Source organism: Micrasema longulum, unplaced genomic scaffold (genome assembly GCF_059751315.1).
Source record: "Micrasema longulum isolate JH-2025_06_02 unplaced genomic scaffold, ASM5975131v1 h1tg000020l, whole genome shotgun sequence".
Classification (NCBI taxonomy): domain Eukaryota; kingdom Metazoa; phylum Arthropoda; class Insecta; order Trichoptera; family Brachycentridae; genus Micrasema; species Micrasema longulum.
The window spans coordinates 716,811-740,083 of NW_028277228.1; the positions used below are offsets into that span (position 1 = coordinate 716,811).

Here is a 23,273-nt window from a genome sequence, read left to right on the forward strand (position 1 = left end):
TTATATACAGTACACCCGTTTAGTTATACGATGTCAGTAATTATGTATGTACTCGTATGTTCATTATTATATTTTGTACCTTTTACATTATTTTTATATAACTTTTTTATTTTCTTATTCTTTAAACTTAAGTTTATCTTGTTTCTATTTACTTTATTTTTATGACTCTATATAAATGTATATGTATTTTTATTTTATTTGCAACTTTTCGCGCCTAACATTTCGTAATGGTTAAATTGCTTTTATTTTGATACCGATAATGTACTTAATCAATAGCTTACGCCACTGTGGAAAACTTATAATGACCTTTTTTTACAATTTTCGTTTATATATATTCTTATTTTCTGTATACAATATATGTAAAAACTGTTGTTTTTTTCCAAATAAAAATAAATAAATAATGAGTTAAAAACTAGCTTAAATAAGTATATCTTCTCTTCAAGACCGTCGAAATAAATCCGACCTTCTAGTCCTATTTAAAACTCACTTATTGATGCGCCTGAACTACTGAGCTCAATAAAATTAAATATCCCAACTAGAAACCTCAGACAAAACTTACTCTTTCATACCGATAACCATAGAACTAACTATGGTTTTCATTCCCCTATGCCCAGAATTCTTAGGTCTGCCAACAAACATACTAGTCTTGATTCCTTTGATTGCAAGTTGTCTTCTTTCAAACGATCACTGAATCAAATTAAATTATTTTTATTTATTTTATTTTATTTTATTTGGGAAATCAACAGTTCTACATACATATTTTTAGTAAACAAACAGATATAGTGTATAAACTCAGAACTAATAACAGATTTCCACATAGTATACAAAGTTAGTAAAGAAAATATATTACATATCAAATAAATACATACAATTTATACATATAAAAATGTTATTTTCATGTACTCAATAATCAAATAATTTTTTAATATTTATTTTAAGAACATTAAGTTACTGTAAATTGGGCGGGATAAGGACAAGAATGCTTGAAGAGAGGATAAGGAGGGGAGGGGAGATGTACATATTTATTATTATAATGTCTATTAAGTTACATAATGCATTTTTAGTGTATATTTTAAATCTGACAGAGTGATGTTTGTGTAATCTATATTTTTAAATTTTGTATTGTACATTGAAAAAGTCCACCTCTCTCCCGCTTCCACTCCCACAAAGTCTACTATTGTGTCTTTTTACCTTTCTTTATAATAATTGTCTATGCATAAATATGTCCTTAAAAATACCCATTGGGCGTATATATAAATACATAAAATGCCGCAAATAAGTAGGTAGGTATATAATTAAATTTGCTTGAAAGATCAAAACAGTTTTAGAGAAAAAAAATCGTATTGTATTTTACTATTGTAATTGTTTGTAGAAGTTTACAGTAGGTATTATTTAAGTGTTAGTAAGCAAAATAGAAAAAGTCTGACTGATTTTCGCAACATTCGAATAATGGAAATTATTTTGATTATAAAATCAATGCGGCGTTAGATTTTTTACTCTAAAAACTGACAGTGAAAACGAAGCATATAAATATCTCCATACTCATTTCCGAGCCGGTGTAGCCTGACGATTGGAGAATTTACAAAACAATTTAAAGGTAGACTGCAATCTTGTACAACTTTTTGATACTTAAATACCTTTGAGTCTGTAAAACAAAATTTAAATACAAACAATATTTAAAGTCATCGTTATTATCATTCCCTTTCCGGCACTGTCTTGGTACACCAATCGCAGCGTACCTTGTCAATTTTTGTTACATGAAGGTAAGATGGTTAGTCTTATGCTTCAGGTGCCAGTCCAGGGGATTATGAAATATTTTAGTGTAGAAACACATTTTAAAATAAATATTTCATGTTACCATGTCGGGAATTTAACCCGAGACCTCTTGCGTGTTAAAAAAAAAAAGTGTTTATACTTAGATATAGTGTGAAATTAAAGTTGACGTCGTGGATTGATGATTTAATGTAAAAGGAAGTAAAAAAAAATGTTAAGAGTCTATTAAACTAAGCAAATTATTTTTTTTAGATTTTTGTATACCGTATTATCAGCGCTATGATTTTTAAAGTTTTTTTTATTTCTGAAACTCCGCGTGTGACGTCAGAGGTTCTCTTTCGCTTAGTCTCGATCAGTTCTGCCCATTGGTCCATTGACGTCGAGCAAATTGGAAGTCTTCCGTAACCATTGTTTGATTCGTATGAACTAGTGAGGTCGTTCAAAGTCGTTCGTTTTTATTAAAATATTTATTATTATGTTTTTCGTACATTTTCTAGAAAGTTTGCCGTAAAATTTAATTCTCTAATTTTACCGCGCGCAAGAAAACATTTTTGTTTCCAATTTCCTATAGGCCTGAAGTTCCTCATTTAGTATTTTTCTCTCCTACACGATCGAATCAAACTTAGATAAGCGGTTTGAAGTTTAACCTAATGCCATTGCTCCGGGAACTATGATAAATATTTGACCACATGTTATTACATTTACCTGTAAGTACTGCTTACTTTATTTATCGATGCAGGTGGTTAATATAATAGAATAAAAGAGTATTTATTCAATAAAATACATATTATTAAACTATTCATACACTATAAAGAGAAAAACATTAAGTATTAAAACATAAATCTTGTCCCGATAAACTATTCAATATTACATTATTAATATTTAAAGCATTAACTTTGTGGTCAATCATTTTACTAAATGTTATTTAATATTTGTATATAACCACTTACCGACTTTTCTATGTCTACCGGTATCGAGACGTAGAAAACATAGACATAAAAAAGTCGGTAAGTTGTTAAATACAAATATTAAATAACATTAATTAAATAATCGTTTGTCATCGGGTGCTCAGACCATGCTCAGACATTAGTTTTAATTAAGATTAAAATAAACGTAGTAGAGTCATAATTTTGTACACATATAAAATAATGAACATATATGATTGATTTTAGATGCTATAGTATTAAAAATAGTATAAGGAAAATAGACAGAAAAAAATATAAACAGAACAAAATAAATAAAAAATTTCAATTTTATATCTAAAAAACAAAAATTGGAAATTTAAAGTACCTATTAAAATTTAAAACTTAAATATGGAAATAAAATAAGAAAGAAACAAAAGAAAATGTTAAAAAGAGAATAATAAAAACGTATTTAATTATAGATAAAAATACGTAGTTTCATAAATTGTTTGACGTAAATAATAAATCAGTATAGAATCGTTCTGTCTACTAACCACTTTCGTAATAAAAACATAATTTTATTATTATTATGACATGTTTTCAAGTCAAGTAGCAACATATTAAATATTTTTGGAACAATGTAATCCAACGTACGCTGACCATTTTTATTTTTAAATTTTGGTACAACTAGACAATCAACAGATGTAAATCTTGTTAGATAAATGGGTTCTAATTTATTTTTATACGTTGAGCTGAACCATCCGTCGGTTAATAATTTTGCTCCATAACATAAAACTGGTAAAACATTTAATTCTTTATACATTAATGAAGTATTATTTTTCTGATTGTATACATAAGTTGGTGCAATATTTTTAAATATTTTTTTATATTCTTATTTAGTCTTAAACTAGTAAAAACATAATACATGAATGTCCTTATATTAACTTGTATCTAATTATCATTAATATATATATACTCATAAATAAATAAATAATAAATTATTTGAAAAGTGCATTTTGAACATTTTGTACATATTAATTGTTTTTGTTGCACATGAATGTCGTCAATTGAATATTCATAAATGTAAAATATTTTCACCATCTAAATATAAAATTTTATTCGTACACAACAAATAATAAAGCACCTATTTTATAATAAAGTCGGACTAATCAACGATTTTTGTTCTATGAAAAGTTCTACTAGATTACCTCTTACCGTCTCACCGTCTATGGGATCTGTAGCTGCATGACGTGTTGTACTACAGCTTCTATCATGTTATCGCAATCGATCATACTTGGAAACGGAAATTAAAATCCCAACCGTTCATGTGCTATGTAGCGGCGAAACGTGTTGGGATATTTATTGTACAGAGCCCTTTACGTGATTTTCACCTAAATGACGGTATATAAATTATCCAACTTCAATTTCGACGTTGCCAGGCATTTACCTGAGGGTGGCCATCACAAATACTCGAGTTGAAAACACTCGTCCTGGATTCTGTTTTTTCTTCACGCAGAACTATATTTTTCATCCGCCCGGACATGAAAATGACATTACTAATTATGAGAAAACAATCTTAGAAGATATTTCTCAAACACAAACAGGTTTAAGAAATAATCTAAAAAAAATAATGAATTTCGCAATTGACCTCTGCGTGAACCCGAAAAAAGCGTACTGTTCTATACACTGTTAATTGTTTGCGATATCTTAATTAATTTTTGTTAAAAAATAATTGATTGATTGATATAAAATAAAGAAATAAACTTTTTTTGATAAAAATGTGCTGCTAATTTTTCTCTTTGTTACTAACATTTTGACACTATTTCTTCTATCAAAACGTGTTAACCCTTTATAGAACACATATAACAAAGAGGTACATACTACATACACATACTACCCGAATTTATTTTTATTTTTTTAATTTTTTTTTACATTATTAACAATAATAAAAATAATGTGTGGTTTCCCATGCCGAGGATGCTTAACAATATTAAAAAAATATATTTAGAGAATATTTTTATGTAAAGAAGACTAAAATATACAGAGAGAAATTATAAAATGTAATTATAAAACAGCACAAAAAGTAAAATATAAAAAAGTAAACAAAGATAGCATTCAACAATGTTTGATTATGTCCAAATGCTTGCAGACTGGCTGGATTTCCTCCCTAGGAAGTTGTTCATATTAAAATTTATTTTAACAGAGAGGGAATTTTTTCGAGAAGGGGATATGGAAGTCTAGGCATTTACAGGGCTTACGACCTGTCATTGGCTGGTTTAAGGATGTTCAAACATGGGCAGAATGGTGAATGTTACACAGTGTGTAAAGTGGCCACTTAAACCAGCCAATGACAGGTCATAAGCCCTGTAAATGCCTAGACTTCCATATCCCCTTCTCAAAAAATTTCCCTCTCTGTTGAAATAAATTTAAAAGATAGCATTCTTTAACTTATTATTAAGGTTAACAAGACAATGGACAATACCCAAACTCAAACTCGTACCTGTTTTATTTTCGTATGCAGTAAACAGGATCTATTGTCTTTTTCCTAGTAAATAACTGTAAAAACACTTGGTTCACATTTAGCTGTTCCCTGGGAGATGATAGTAGAAACGCATCTGTGCGTGGTGTAGAGTGTAGGTACCAAGGAATATATCCGCTTCTTTTTAATTTTGTTTGTTATTACTAAACGCATGTTTCCCGCTTAAAATTTCTGATTAATTAATTTAATTAATTTCTGATTTTACTTTGATTAAGATGTCAGATAAACTTGTGTATTACTTTTGATATTCGAGTAATTTTACGTGATATAGGAAAAAAATTATAATTTGTATTTTTAAATGAACATAGATAGGTTGCACTATATCATACATAAATTGTTTTATAATAAATAGTTAAATTTCGGCACTTGATCTTCACAAATAAACACTTTTTTAAACAGTTTTAACAGAAGCACAGTTATAAAATCACGAGAGTTTGTGGCGTTTGAATATATTTTGGTTAGGTTAGGTTAGAACAAAGCGTTGAATATAATAACGTTTATAAAACAATGCTTTAAATTAATTATCTCACTCTTTGTTTATAGCATATCCACACCTTAGCGACTTAACTCAATGTTTATAACAATTTAACGGATATTTGTGTATTTTGCTGTGAAGAATATCCGGTTTGCTTACCGTAAATGAACCAATCGGGAGAACTGACAGAGAAGAATCTCTGACGTCACACGCGGGGTTATTTCCGAAATACAAAACTTTAAAAAATCATAACTCTGATGATACAATTTATAAAAATATTTTTAATTTTTGTTTAGCTTAGTTTAATAGTCTATTAACAAACATAATTTTTTTTTAAATCACTGAATTTCGTCATTAAGGTATTTATATCCTGATATTTTATATTAAAAATAAGTCTTATTTTTACTTTTACAATGTTTGTACTTTTTTTTATATAGAATAATGTTCCCTCACCAGGGTGTCCCGTGCTGAGGGAAATATTTTACAATAAGTGAAACGTGCCTTAAATTAGGTATTTAACATAGTTAATATAAAATGAAAATTAAAACGTAATTAATCTAATCAACCTAATTATTACCTCAAACATAATAAGCAATATAAACTAAAATAATCATAAAACACAAAACAAATTCATATAGACTTGTAGACCAAATTTTATAAAGTATCACGAGGGTATCGTACTAACGTACACTGGTAAATAAGACTCAGCTTTTTCAAATGCAATAAGTTTTTTATCATAAAAAAAATATATTTAAGGTTTGCGAGACGTATGTAAATCAACACCGAATAGTTCTCCTATAAAGGGTTAATAGAATTTAAAAAAACTTGAAAAAAGTCTGACAAAAACTTAATTATTTATTTAAATTTACATGTTCACTACAGCACACCTGCCAAGTACAATGTACATACGAGTATTTCATTAAAAAAACATGTAAAAAAGGGCGTAAAAAAAAAATTAAAGGTACAGACGTATATAAAAATACGTCCATAAAAATAATAAAAAAACAAAGACAGCTAAAATGGGTTTCCCTGCGATTGCCTTTAGTACTTTCATCTTTGACGTTCTGAGCAGTTATTTGGTTTTTCTATTTAGTTTTTCTACTTGGTTTTTCGTATTTTTTATTTTCTCTATCTATCCTCGCCTCTATTGTATACACCATGATCGGTCTGACACACGTTTTGTATATCCGAATTATGTTTCCAATAATCATGTGTTCATTGTACTATACGACATTTATACGACGTTTACTAACTGAGATGGATATGTTCTCATCATCACCATGGCTGAATCATCTGCGTGGCATGTGATGTTAATGACCTTATCTCCCTTAGTAGATTCACTATTTTTTTCATTCTTAAAAGCGTTTTTTTATATATTTATTCTGCTTGTGTAAGAAAAGGTTTTTGGCGTATATATTGTTGTTGTATATTTAGTTATAAAGGTGCTAAACTTGCTTTGTTTCTTTGTTGTTCTCAAAATGTGTTATTTTTTTAATGTTAATATTATTTATGTCCCGAATTGAGTTATTGTAACTCCTGGGAATGAAATTTAACGTACTCGTATTATACTTGTAAAATACTTTGTGTTATATGATTTATAAATAAACATTTAAAAAAACATTTAAAAAAAAAAAGAGTCTACAACTGATAGTCTTAGCATGGAAAAGATCCACCTTTCTTGGTAGGCTGTTGAACAGACCAATATTCCTCCTCACAGGCATTATCAGCGGTAAATTGGTCCTGCGGTTCAGAAAGAACAGATAGTCTGTGTTGCCTAGCTTTTAAGTGGTTACTCTTTGCATATAATTTTATACTTAATATGCCCTTACACTACTCGATACATGCCATTTTTTTTCCATATTTAAGAATAATTTATTTATTTATTTTATTTATCAAATACATACATATTACAAAAAAATTAATAATGTATCCCAAAATCTATGAGGCCAAAGGCCCTGTGTTGAGGTGGGATACAATATAATGGAAAGCGGAGGCACTTACATAATGAAATAATAGTACAAATAAAAATGAAAAATGTTTACATAAACATACATATATTTTAAAGGGCATCTGGACAACACGCTTCATATTGGTATATATATCTATGCAATATCTCGCAGCAGTCTCCTGCAATGGTCTCTTCTCTAAGACAAAATCTAGACTTGCACACTCTTTCTGAAAATGGCTTTCGTTTTGGAGAACTTAATATGTTCCATCCAGGACATTGAACACTCTTGGGGCCACAAAAGAGAAATTCCTCTGAGCAAACATCGTACGTAGGTGCGAAGGTTTTCACGGTCACTGTTATCAATATGTTTATTTTTTGGGTGATACCGTGTGTGTTGGATTTGTTCCGACGTTTCGGCTACCATTGCAGGAGCCATCTTCAGGGTAAACTGTGATACATATACCCTGAAGATGGCTCCTGCAATGGTAGCCGAAACGTCGGAACAAATCCAACACACACGGTATTACCCAAAATATAAACATATTGTATCGTCGTACGTGTTTTTGGAAATACATAATTAAAATTACAGGAAAACCTAGCACGAGCGTTCTGCTGGGATCTACTTTTGCAGCCGCATGACCAGAAATAATAAATCCAAATATTATTAATAATAAATTATTTGCGTCTTGTAACAATTATATGTTATTGTTTTTTGTAAATTGGCAATGCTTTGTTAATTATTTATGACATTTTAAAATATATTTACTTTATGCTGTGCCTCTCTTTAAAAAATGCGCAAGTTGTGATCATTGAGGTAATGACACTTATATTATGAATGTTTGAATAATGTCAATAAAACATTTTCTATATTCTAGTTATTTTTAAATTATGAAAGTGTTTTTAATTCAATGTATGTTACATTGTCGAAAATCTCATTTCTTATCGAAATATATTTTTGCTAAAGTGGACCAACCTTCTTTGCACAATTTCTTTGTCAGACTAGCCACTGGTGATTTCGCCATTTCAATTCCTTTTACAATAACACAATTTTTTCAGGTGAGTTAATAGACGAACATATTTTATAATATATGTATATTAGTCATGCTTGCAAACAGTTTTTTCACTCTAAGATGATTATATCCACACGATGACTCACATATTTTCAAAACATAATGTTATACCTTTGTAAGCAATATATGACCCAGTTTCGTATTATTTCGTATTAAATGTCGACAAGTCACCCAAAGTTTCTTGATAATAAAAACGTATTATTAAGAAGCTTAGTACATAAAGGGTCTTCTTTAAACTCTGTCACATCCGAAACCACGATGATCAGTATGAGCAAGAAGACATATTGGCACATTAAAATAAATTTTTAGAACGACTAAAATCTTAAAGATTAAAAAAAGGTTGCTTACACCTGCAGGGAAGAAACGAGGAGAGGGGAGGGGGGAACCTGATACACTGTCGACCGCACGTCCGCGCCCCCCTCGCTTCTCCCCTGCAGAAATAAGCAACCATTTGTTTTTTAAAAATATTAAAATTTTGAAAATTTTCTTCCTTCTAAATATTTTTTTAAATATGCTAATATGTCTTCTTGTCCATACTGATCATCGTGGTTTCGGATGTGACAGGGTTTAAAGAACACCCTGTATATTTCACTATATTGTTTAGTTTTTCGAATTTCCGTTATTTAAAATTATGCTAAAAAGAAATGAGTTTGTTGATATTTGTGGGTTTTGTCAGAAACTATGAGACACAAAAAACATACGAAAAAACTTTAAATATTCGTCTAAAATATCAAAATATGTTTCTAATTATTTTTTTCTAGGTTTCGTTATGCGATTGAAATTCAGGCTTTGCAAACAATTGTTTTAAAAGATTTTGTCAAGCATAGGCTGTTTGGAAAGAGCTACTATCGAGTCGAAGAAGATTTGCAGGACAAGACAGCTTGTCATTAGATTCGTATTTATTGATTTTAGTTTGTTCATTTTATGTTTAATTGACTGAATGGCTTAACTGATGTACCATCGTTAATGGAACAAGTTACATTCAATGTTCCAATCCGCCGGTTGCGAAATAATAATGTGCCGTTCCTCGATCAACACATCACAAACTATGGCTTGCATGCACCAACGTCCCGATTGTGTCGTATTGTTAACTTGAGACACGATCTGGACTTTTTTGGTGTAAGTCTTTATAGGTTTAAAAAATCACAAGATAGACCGGATCTTGTCTTGAGGTAGTAATTTTTATTTGTTTTGTCCTAGCTTTAATTTTATTTAGTTGTATTTTATTTTATTAGTGCCTGTATGTACAAATAAATAAATTGTATTGTTAATTTAAATTTATTCGTTTGTTGAGTTTAATTTACTTATTGTTGAATTTTATTACATAGTTGTAATTTATAGACATTTATAAGTGATTCAATGAATCCTATGTAAATAAAATACTAAACTGAATTAAATACGAAACATTCAACCTAAGAAATAAACAAAAATTGTTTCAATAAATAAAAGTCACTGGATTAAAAGTACTTCATGTTGAAAATAAAATATTAAAATTAGACAACTTAGAAATTGAAAAAGCGATTCATAATAAGAAAGCAATAATTAATAACCAAATAAACAATATTTCTTCTTGTCCTCTCCTGTTTAACTTCGAAAATATCAAATTACCACCCGTGTAAGGAAAAAACTACTTGATTTATTGGGTCCACGTGTAGTATATAGTGAACATGATAAAAATAAAAAAAGGAATCAATTCATTAGTTACGTAAACCTTGACGAAGAAGCTTGTTTGCTTTGAAACCGGTTGGTGGAAAATAAAAATTAGTGGTTAAAAACAAAGTTGTTTTATTTATTTTATTATAATGAATAACCACAAAGTTAGTGCTACAAATATAAACTTAATATAAAAAATTGTTTCATTTTGTTTTCTAGTAAGATCACAGGTAGATTACGCGTCTCCAGTGTGAAACAGTGTTTTGCAACTCTTATTATATTGAAATACATCTATTGTGTCTGAAAGTAAATATGAATCCCTGATAAAATCATATATTGCTTAGTAACGAGCATGCGAAAGATAAATGATCTTCGTAAGCAAATTTTACAAGCGTAAAATAAATTGCTCTGAGCTATTACGTTTTATTATTTTTAATATCACGTATAGATCGTGGCGCTTTTAGAGGTTACCTATTAAATAAATATTATTGGGTTACCGAGAATCGAACTCGAGACCTCAGGCATGACAGGCAAACGCTCCAGAAAAGTTTTGATATGTGTTAAAATAAGACATTTGTTATTTATTGTAATAGATAGGGAAAACATTTTTGAAAGGGGAATATGGAAGTCTAGGAATTAACGGGGCTTATGACCCGTCCTTGGCTGGTTTGAGTGCCCACTTTACACACTGTGTAACATTCACCATTCTGCTTATGTTCAAACATCCACATTTCCTCGACTCTTCCATCTGTTGAATTTTTTAAGGTAAATGAGCTGAATCCTTTATTGATGTGAGTGAGACTCATCTGACTTAATTATTTCACCAACTAGGCAATGTGGCCACTAAAACCATCCAAGACTTCCATATTTCCTTCTCAAAAAAGTTTTCCCTCTCAGTTGCAATACATTTAGATCACAATAACTCTCTAGGGAGTGAAATCAAGCCTGCGTACAAACATTTAGACATACTCATAATATTTTTTGCTAAGCATTTTGTGTTTGTTTCCAGACGCTGATAAACATGTCCTACTGCGTGCTGTTCCTCCTCGGCCGCTCCATCCAGCGCATTGTGTTCGGCGAACTGCGCGTGTCCGAGCGCCAGCACGTCAAGGACAAGTTCTGGAACTTTGTCTTCTACAAGTTCATCTTCGTGTTCGGGGTCATCAACGTGCAGTACATGGACGAGGTAGTCATGTGGGTGGCCTGGTTCACGGCGCTTGGCTTCCTTCATCTTCTCACCCAGCTGTGTAAGGACCGCTTAGAATATGTAAGTCACCCAGAATGTTTAAGTCACCCATAATCTTAGTCATCCAGAATGTTAAAGCCACCCAGAATGGTAAAATTTTCGAAAATATTAGTCACCCAGAATGTAAAAGTCACCCAAGATGTTAGTTACCAGAATGTTTAAATCACTTAAAATTTTAGTTATCATCAAAAAGCTTAGTCATCCAAAATCTTAAAGTCGCCAGAGTATTAAAATCACCCAGAATCTTAAGTCATCCAGAGTGCTAAAGCCCCAGGGAATGTTAAAGTCACCCAGAATCTTAGTCATTTAGTTTTAAAGCCACCCATAATCACCCAGAATGTAAGTCGCCCAAAATGCCTAAGTCTTCCATAACGTTTAGTATCTAAAATATTGTAACCTACAAAGTTTACATAACCTGGAATATTAAAGTCCCATGAGTAATGAGTATTACATTCACCCGAACCTAGGGTTACCATTTCGGGCCATGAACGAGTGGTGGGCTAGCTGCTATTGTGTCAAAAACTTTCACCACGCTAAGAACTCGCGCGAAATCAAAAAATGCCCTGTCTTAAGAGCAATACCGGCCGCTCGCCTGTCTAGTCCCTAACTCTTAGTATGTACAAAAAATACTTTTCACATAATCGATCATAATCACAATGGGTCTAATCGGACCCATCTCCGCTAGGTATAAGTTAAAATGCCTCTCATTTGGTAACCCAAATTCATTCACATGATTCCACATATATAGAAAGAACTAGTATTTCTATAAATTATGGAAAATCGAATATTAAACCGCAAATCTATATTTTTTTAATACCTGTATTTTGAAATATCTCGTATTCTGCTTCTAGTAATTCATGCAAGTCACCGTTATTACACACATATCATTCAGTCCTCCATTAATAAATAATAATGTTTCAAGTCATTGTAAAAATGTTAGTCATCTTAGTCAAATAATGCATAATCCACATCTAGGCTATTAAAAGCCGATCTTAGACAAAAAGATCACCTCATTCGTCTGTAATATCTGGACAAAGTGTGTCAGAGTCATACTCAGACAAGAACTATTGAAGTAAAATGTTAGTCAATAAATTTTAGCCACTCCTGCGGCGCTATTCTGAAACGCTCTCGCGGCCGTAGAAAACACCTTTATCTCGGGTATTTACATACAAAATAATCAAATGTTTGTGCTACATTAGAAAATATTTTTACTGAAACTATTAGCCGCTGGAGCCATTTGTTAGGAATTATTTATTAAATATAAAATAGACTTGTTTTTTATATGCCATACTACCGCTATGGACATTTTATCAGAATTTTTATAGCTTACCAATTTAAAAACTCACCGCTCGCTACTGGTGTCCATGCGGCTCGACTGTGGAATCATCTCCCATCCACCATCAAAGATGTTACTACATTATCTCTGTTTAAATCACGTCTGAAGAAACATCTCCATTCTCTTCCTTAATCTCTCCTCCTTTCCTTTTTCCTCTTTTTGCCCTTTTCCCCATTGAGTAATAGTTTTGATTTCAGGTAATTTGTAAACAAATACGTTTATTTCTATTTTTATATATCTTTAGCTTTTTAATTATTTTTTTTCTATCGAATATGTTCTGCAACTTCAATTATAAAAATAAAACTTTTATTTTATTGGTTGGTTGGAAGAAATTGCCATTTGGCAATAAGCACGCCCATGTACAAATAACATTATGTACAAAAAGTTAAATAAATAAATTTCAAATTACGTAAATAATATACGAATACTTCAAACCGAACATGATGATTTTAATTTAAAACATTATTGCGACTTTAAGGTCAACCTTAAGATTTAGAATAGTACCCCGGGACAAAGACGATTAAAGTCAATCCTAGATATTAATATTGTCACCTATAGACAAAGATTTTAATCAAAGTGTACAAAAAGTATTCTTAGCAGTGTAATGTAATTTTTTTATGGTACACAATAATATTATGTATGTCTGTAAAATAAAATGGGCAACCTGTAATTATTGCGATCGAGATATTCTTATTTATCCAATGCGATGACTTTTTTTATCTAATCAAATTCATATAATTCCACTTAATAAAATAAATCACTGTAAAAACTTGTATGTGTGTGTTTATTTTGATAGTCACCTTCAAGATATTTTTTAATATATGGTCCAAAATCTCATCATACGTCGAAATGTTTTTTAATAAATGCCGTTCGCGTCACTAACATTGTGTTTCAAGATTTTTTGTCACAAAGGTCAAAGGTAGTGTTAATTTACGTAAAATAATAAGAGGATTTTCTTTTTAACCCTTATCTGATTACGAACATAATTAAATAGCCTAAAAAAGTTCTAACCTATTAAAGTCAATCCTAGATATTAATATTCTTCTTCATTTATTTTGTAAAAAATATTTTTTTTTGGAAACTCACTCCAGGGGTGGTATTCTGAACACAAAACCGCGCGTAGAAAGCACATTTTTAACGCGGATTTACCTACTAAATACACGCTAACAGAGTGATCTCTGAGTACCAGCCCAGAAATCTTAATGCTGTCGACATAAATGAATTACCCCTTTCAGAAGAGCTTATGTAGATATTGCCATTATTTAGATTAAGAGGACTTATGACCCGTCATCGGCTGTTTTTAGTTATCAATTTAGATACCTACTGTGTAACATTCACCATTACGCGTAACTTTAAGTGCTTGGCCACAGCGGCGCGGCGTGGGCCAGGTGTTCGCGCGTGGACGCCGCGCGCGATTTACCACACGGGGTCTAGCCAGTTTGGAAAAAAAGCAAAAAAAGAGTTTTGTTTTGAGTTTTTAGGTGGGAGTTGCATTTATTATTTATCTTGCTTATTATTTACGGGGTTTATATTTCATAAAAGGACTTTTTTTGCTTTTATATAAGCCTTTATTTTATTTTTCAAGTGTTGAGATCAGGAGGGATTTTCCGTATTCGTAGTGGGACAGTCTGGAATTTCCTAAACTTAGGAAATCCACTCAAAACTTCAGAATACTAGGGAGATTGTTCTGTATTGTTTGCTTAACCTGATCGATAGTGATTTGTCTTTGGACGGAGTCCAGTAACTTACGTTTGACTATCTTCTTACTTAGTACTTTATACATTATACAACACCGCTTGTTTGCAAATTTACGCAAGTAGCACAAAACGTGTCGCGCGCGTCAAGATCAAACTGGATGGACTTCCCCGCAAACCACGCAGTCAGGCCATGAATCGAAAACAGCCGCAAAACGCTCGCCGCTGTGGCCACGCACTAAACATTCGCATTTCTTTCATTCTTCCTTTTGTTGAGAGCTTAAACCTTTTCCGATGTTGGTGAGATACTACCGAACTATTTTTCCTATTGCGAAACGCTTGAAAATAATTTTCCACTAGTTGATTTTTCCAATAATAAGTTGTAGGTATGTCATACGTCCATATTACAAGTATTTCCTTCATTACTACCTTAATGCGTCACTCATTACCAACATAAACTTACATGCGTAATCCCGACATTTGACTTAAGCACTTTTCCTCGAATACAGGATACTTTAATCCCCTCTCTTTTGCATGTACACGCAATCCAACAAGTTTCACAAGGACAATGCAAAAGATGCAATAAATATTTTTAGTAATTCGAAAAGTCTTTTTTTATCTGTAGGTTTGTTTTCATAATTTGTCAGTAAATTATTTTTTCCACGCTTTTTTTGCCTTTTTTTTATTAATTTTATTATTATTTTTCTATATAATAAATATTTTTGACCGCCTTTTCTCTCTTTTATGATGTAAAAAAATATTTTATAAAAGTCATCGCGTGGGTCATTTAAAAAGCCTGCGTGGGCCAGTGTCTGACACGCGGGTTAAAGGTTCGCCATCACTGGTCTAGCCGCTGAATATTTTTTTTTTTAATACAAAAATATAATAAACGTACATTACCTTAATTTTACCGTGCTGTGTGGATTTGGACTATACTTGTGAAATAGGTTTTATTGCGCGGATTTTCGTTATCATTTTTCGCTAATATTTTACCAAATACATAAGTAACCCTCCAATTTCCGAGTCCTCCGTTTTTACCGCCGCGTGCATTGCACTAAAAGAGGCTTTATTGGAAGTTATGCACCGTGACATTCCTCTGACAATAATATTTACTGATTCTCTAAGTCTGCTCGAAGAGTTAAAATCTGGAATTAATGGTGGTAATGACGGACCAATTTGTGAACTGAAATAACTCAATGTTTTTTTACTTACTCCTGGTGATTGCATACCAACCATAATTAATGAAATGAGATCTAAGTGGACAATGTTCTGACAGAATTCTTCAACTGGGTTCTTTCACGAGAGTATCCAATGCTCCATTTCCATTCGACCGTGGTTTGAAATCGAAAAGCAATCAAAATGGAACATTTCTTTAATATCAAGATTGAGAATAGAACATTGTCTTGTTGCCTCGCACTTATCAAGAATAGGTGTCTACTTCGGCAATGAGCCTTTGTGAAAATGACGATGAGACATTAGATCATCTGTCCTTTGACGATCCCCATACGACAGGAGCAAATCCCTTCAAAATATTTCTGAAGAATACAAAACGTAAATTTTTTAATCACCCAGAATGATTTGACGACTAAATTCTTAAGGATAAATAATAAAAATATTTTAATTTGTTTAAAGAATTTTATTTGCCAAATTTAAATAATAAGACAAGTTAAATGTCCTTCTTTACTTTAAGCCCATAATTCCATGTTATGTTTATGTTTAATTTAATAAGGTAATAATATTTTATTGTCACATAACTCTTTAATACTGATTTTAATCATCTCAAATCATATATTTTTTTCGGGGTATGTTTTTTTTGTCGTTTCATTAAAGTGTATACTCTTTATCTTTCTTATTCTTGTTTTTAAGAGCCAAAATCACTCGCAACCGAGCGGAGGCGTTTAAAAAAAAAAATATATATATATATATAAGTATTCTTCACCTACGCACATTTCGATACGTACGGTACATGTGGAGGTATTCTACCCATGATGTCAATTACTTAAAGTATCTATTTATCTGAAGAACATTCCATAAAACACTCGTGTATCTTTGTGTTGTATTTGCGCAGTTCAGAATATTTTTTCCGCGTCCCACTGGATGTCACTACATAGCAGAGACTCATACATTGTATTATTGATAAAGTCAATATTGAAGATACCAAGTTCATGCTAATTGCCGAGTAGAGTGGACTACAAAGGTATATCACACAGGCGCGAGTCGAGCAATATCTTGGGTGAAAATAAACCCAAAGTAAAAAAAACTGCGTCTTAAGTTATAAATGGAAAATAATAAGAGACAAATATAATAATTAAATAATTTATTCCAAACCATGTCACCAGAATTCAAAATCTGCTATTTATCAAATCTTCCAAGAGCAACTTTTGTTTTAATGCCCCAATGTCCAGAATGTGTAAATTGGTCAATTCGCCGCCCACCTTGAATTTTTTCGGGATGAATCTTCCCGCTTTTTTAGGTCTTTTCGCTATTAACACAGCGTGGAATGAAGATGGATTGGCATAGAAAATATAAATTTTTGAGTTCTTATTATTTACTAAAATATTTGAATTTTCAGACCATTTCCTAAAAGTCGTAAATAACTTATGCTGGAAAAATGGAAATCGAGTTGTGGTAGAGTAGGATTTGAGCCTCGTCCCTTTGGCCCGTGAGTCCGCAATACTACCACGCGACCACAGTCCGGTTCAGACGTTACGTTGATTTTCTTCATCTTCCTCTTAATCTAGGTCGTATGCCCTGTTTGTGACATTGGGCTATCCTGGGCTATCTTCGTGTTTTTCATGCGGTTCATATAGTCCCTCCAAAAGCTCCTTCTGCTTCTTTCCCCCTTCACTATGTCTTCAACACCACATACAGACCTTATCGTTTCATTTCCGATCCGATCTCTAAGAGTTCTGTCTGTGACGGAGCGTAGGGATCTCATTTCTGCTACTCTGAGAAGGCTTCTTGTCCTGTCGGTTCTCACTTCCATCCCGTAGGTCATAATGGGTCGGACGCATGTCTTGTATATCCTGACCTTACTCTCAGTTGGCATATATTGAATATAGTGTATACCATTATTTTATTGCCGTTGCTTGTCTTTGCTACATAGTTTTATGTTTTTTTTGTTCAGTTTCTTGTACATACTCGTATGTGTATTAACTATCAATAATAATAATTCTGTATGCGAGAGGTAAACTACGGTAGCTCCAAATATGATGAAATTGACTTATTACTATGTCGAAATCAATGTTTTCGCCTTCTGTTATATTGTAAATAGCATTAACTCCTAAGTTCTTCAATAACAAATATCATTGATTTACTCTTTATTGTAACTCTACACCAAACTAGAGGTTAAGGACAGTAAGAAAACATACAGTACCACCAAAGACTTTTAAAATGTTTGTTTTTGTAATGTGTATCAATATATTTTAGAAAACAAATTCACTTTAAAGCCTCTCATTGAAAAACACAAGATGTTTAAAGTATGAAAAATCACTAATTTGTCTTTCCCGAAAAGTTGAGTTCTTGGTGAGACTGTAGTTTACCTCTCGCATACAGAATTTAAAAATGCGTTAATATTATTATTATTATTTTATTTTCTTTAGTTAGTTAATTAATATTAGTAATAATAATCACGGTGTATTAACAAAAAAACTATTTATTATTTAAGATTTTTTTAAAGTAAATTTTCTGATTTTTCTCTACCAATTTTATACAAATTTATCGAATTGAATCCGGGCTAAGGTTTTGAAATGTCCGGGTAAAATATTGAATATTTTGGGGCCCAGAAACCTGAAATTTCTTTGCGTTTGTATATCGAGGCTTTGCTGACAGAATGCATCAAGTAATTAAAACAAGTTGCGGGATGATTATCCCGATTGCATTTAAAGCTTTTTTTATTCTTTCAATTTTTCTTTTTATTTCAACCACATTTTTTTTAAAGCTTTAAAAGAGTAATCTTTATTCAAGGCATAGCATAAAATTTAAATAAACATCTCGTACCTGCATTTGAAATATATAAAGACAGTTGACTTAATGCATTCTGCCAGTAAAGCGTCTATATATTTAAAATATTTTTTAATATAGGTGCAAGATGTTGATTTTAAATTTTATGCTATGCCTGGAATAAAGATTACTATTTTAAAGCTTTCAAAAAGTTTTAAGAATAGAAAATTGTATGAGAAATAATGCGTTGAAAGAATAAAAAAGCTTTAAATGCGATTGTCCCCGAACTTGTTTTCATGACTCAATGCATTCTGTCAGTAAAGCCTCGATATCAACTAATATTAACAATTTGTAAATTTACTTACAACTATAAACAATTCTTGAATTAATTGTGCATAAAAAATCATATAATATAAAATCTTTCTTTGATGCATCTCATTATACAATTTTAACCCTCTGTACATTAAGCTATTTTATTTTTTTCTCAAGTAGTAGCCTTAGGCTGTTCTCGCTCCACAGAAAAAAATCACCCGTCCTAATTAAGCAACATAGGGTCGATTGACTTTTATCGTATTATAATTATTTTTTTATATAATTTTATTTATTAATTGGCAGGAAAACGTACTAACCAATACACCGTGATGCCCGTGATGTAGGGTCGATTGACTTTTATCGTATTATAATTATTTTTTTACATAATTTTATTTATTAATTGGCAGGAAAACGTACTAACCAATACACCGTGATGCCAACTATTCTCCATGCGATTTCCCTCGGCAAAATTTTCACCCGCGAGTAGAAACTAAATAAACGAAACGAAAAATACAACTATCCACCCACCGTAATTTTATATATATTTAATACGGGTGGATCGGGAATCGGGGTGTACTTGTGAAATGGGCCTTATCATATTCCTACATATTTCTAGTACTATAGTTGTTATGTACATTTCTAGAATGTTTGCACCGCATAATTAATAATTTCGTATGCTAATAAGAAAATAGCTCACGTTTTCCCATAGTTTATTACAAAATTCCGTTTTCCCTGTATTTTAAACTTGTAAACATGTTTACTGTATTATTAGATGAAAATACAACACAAGGATGGTCGTTTATCAATTTATTAATATACGTACGATTACATGGCACCCAGTGCCTTTTTACCTTACAAAAATACATATTTAATATAAAATAAACACTTATAATTAACATATTACAACAGAGATGAAGAAATTTTTAGAGAAGGGAATGTAGAAGTCTAGGCAACCACAGGGCTTATGATCTGTCATTGGCCGGTTTAAGTGACCTCATTAACACACTGTGTAATATTTAAAATTCTGCCTGTATTTGAACATATATTTTCCTTCGATTCTTCCATCTGTTGACGTTTTGTGAAGTTAAAGAGCTGAAACCTTAAACCAGTCAATGACAGGACATAAGCCCTGTGGATGCCTAGACTTGTATATTACCTTCTCTAAAAAGTTCTTCATCTCTGTTGTAATATGTTCATGTTAACAGCTCCCTAGGGGGTTGAATCCAGTCCTTGACTACAAAAATTTGGACAAACTCACAAAATTGCTGATTTAAAAATTTATTTATTTATTTAACACTTTATATGCATATACAATTTATATACATATAAGGGCGGGCATATTGCCTTAAGGCAATTTCTTCCTTCCTACCTAGACCGTTCAGTTTGAGAAAATCCCAAGTACATGGACATATTGAATCTTACAATTTTATACAAAATTAAAAACAAAGATTTACAAAATAAAAATATATGAAAAATTAACACTACTATAAAGAGTGGAGAGGGGACGGGAAGGAAAGAAGAAGGATAAGGGAACAACTTAAATATTAAGATAGTGACATTTCAATATTGACTTAAATGTACATAAAGAAGGGGCGTCTCTAACATTAGTGGGTAGATTATTCCACAATCGAGCAGCTACTACTGTGAAAGAGGAGACAAGAAAATACAATGTGCAAAATAAAAAAAGTATTTACGTTACATAAATACTATAACACAACAGTTTCATATAAAAAACATGCTTAGATAATATATATATCATAATAAATTTAAACAATGTGTGCATATTTCATTTTAATTAAAAAAGAAAAAGTTTTTTTATTTTATTTATTTATTTATGTATTTCACAGTTTTAAAATGTACAGAGTTTCTTTGTTTCAGGTGTCGACTAGCTAAGAAATTCCTGTGTTTAGAAAGGACCTTTTTTTACATGTGTTTTTTTTTATTTATTTCATTAAATGATGCTTAATAAATTCAAAGAATAATAACATTAAAAAATTCAATACAGAAATAAATTAGGAAACATGCAGGTAATAATAATAAAAAATTAATCATTAATAAAAATAAAAAAATCTACCATCAATAGTTAAGAAATGAGACATAATTATTATAAATTACAAAACATACCGATAATAATAAAAATTGAAGCATAATACAAATTATAAAATATAATATGAATGTGAATATTACTCGGTAGGTAAACTAGCCACTAAAACCAGCAAGTGACAGGTCATAAGCCCCGTGAATGCCTAGACTTTCATATTCACTTCTCGAAAAAATTCCCTCTTTGTTGCAACAAATTTAGATCCATGATTATGTACTTGTGGGGGGTATAGTGAGCGGTGATAGCGGGGTGGTCCGCTGTCATTCGGGTGAATATAAAATTACTTAAGCGAGTGACCGTGGATCGCCTTGCTGTCGCTTCTTGCTGTGCTGCCTGCGGGTGCGATACCCTACCGTTACCACACCATAATGATACAACTTGCATCTATCTTGGTACGGGTTTACCTACATAGATAGATGCAACAAAGAAAATAATATTGGATATATACAGAGAACATCGTAGTCTTAGGGATTGCATATAAATATTTTTTTATGTAAATACGCATTGTATTAATATTATTTTAAAAATGTAAATGTGATTTTTTTCTTAATGCCCAATAAATATTATTATTATAAATAACTCCCTAGGGAGAAAATCCAGCTTGTCTGCAAACATTCGGACATATTCTTAACTTTAAGTGTTTAGAAACACCGGTAGGGACTAACTAACTTTACTAATCCACTTCTATGACCTTCGTTCCATTTCCTATAGCGATTATGCGCATATTTCTCAAGCAAAGATTTAAAGCAGCACTCACTTAAGTGGCGTGAGAAAGTGACAACATTCATGGTTTGAGTGCGTTAAACAATAGCAACGACTTGTTGCCCAACGATTATTGTTTTGCACACAATGTCCACTGCTATATCCACTTACTGGATATTCATAAATTAGGTATATATGGAAGGAAAAATTGCCAATAGAAATAGGCCTGCCACCGATAATAGTGGAGACTTTAAAACAAGCAAAAATAATGGAAGTTCAAATAAAATAAATATAAAACTTTGTTTTTACTGACCGTTTTCAAAGCTACACCAGCTTCTTGATGATGTACTTGATTAATGAATCTTATCCTATTGATCGCGCCATTATCCAGAAGCTGATGGACGCTCGAATGACTAGTTCGCGGATTTGCGTTATCTTTACACTCTTTGCCACTGAATCCTAATTACAAATGAATGCAATTATTTACCTTGTACTCGGCTTCTTGGCAAATTATTGTTCGTAACTTCTCTCGTGGCAAGCAGGATCAGATCCTGTGGTCAGGAAGGCACTTGTCGTGGTTTCTCGGCTATTGATATGCGATAACACGATACAGTGCATTATTGATCGCTAAAACAAATTATTTGCGATTGCGCTGGGATTATGAAAACACGTGTGCACTCGGTGCCACTACACTTTGGGTGTTATTATAGCTGAAATATGGTACCCGTAGTAGGTATTACAACATCCTTACCAGGGTCCAGTAGGTAGCAAATAAATCCACCCCCACAATCCAGTAAATGTACTATATACAAACACAAATAGTACATTTGGCGTAACCACCTATTTTATTTTAACAGTGATTACTAAATATTATCGAATAAATATATCGTCATACATCGAAACATATGGAGCCAATAAGTCGAGTCTTTTTGTCATGTTGCTCTTGTAAAGAATTGTAAAGTGAAATGGATGCGACATTTAAAATAATTATTGTTTAATATTGAAATATGTATTAGTTGGTTATTGTTTTTTTTTTTCTTATTATGAATCGCTTTTTAATTTTTAAGATTTCCAGGTTGTCTGATTTTAATATCTTATTTTCAACATGAAGAACTTTGTGTTGGTGTCTTTATTGAAATTATGTTTATTTATATCAGATGGTTTGAAATTCAATATTTGAATATTAATAATTTTTAGTTTTGGAATTCAATCATAAACAAGCGCATTGAAAAGTATTTTTGCAAGGTAATAGCAGGCAAGCCAACGTTCGGGCAGGAAAACGTCTGTCGGGTCCGCTAGTTTTATATATAATCCCACACCAAGCAAAACAGGTTGCCTATTTTTCGGAGTGGTATTTCGTTTATTTTATTATTCTCATGTAAAAATTGTGTGAGTTTTTAAAACATGTATATATTTTTGAAAATATTATACTGAACACATCGTTTTTACGCTTTGACGTCTTGACTTGATTTGGGCATCGTCATGTTTTTTCAAGTTACCAATGAAATATTTTAAATCATTTTTATGACAATTCCAATTATTTCATTTAAATTTAAACCGTATTAAATTATTGAACACTT

At 31.5% G+C, this 23,273-nt stretch overlaps 1 protein-coding gene across 1 annotated transcript in view; it reads left to right on the top strand.

Annotated features, from left to right (window-relative positions):
• Positions 1 to 23,273, top strand: part of LOC148285618 (E3 ubiquitin-protein ligase AMFR-like) — a 91,915-nt gene that overhangs the window by 45,377 nt on the left and 23,265 nt on the right. The window contains exon 2 of the mRNA XM_088243191.1: positions 11,370 to 11,627. Coding sequence (XP_088099317.1) covers positions 11,370 to 11,627 — 258 coding nt within the window. The remainder of the gene's footprint in view (positions 1 to 11,369; positions 11,628 to 23,273) is intronic.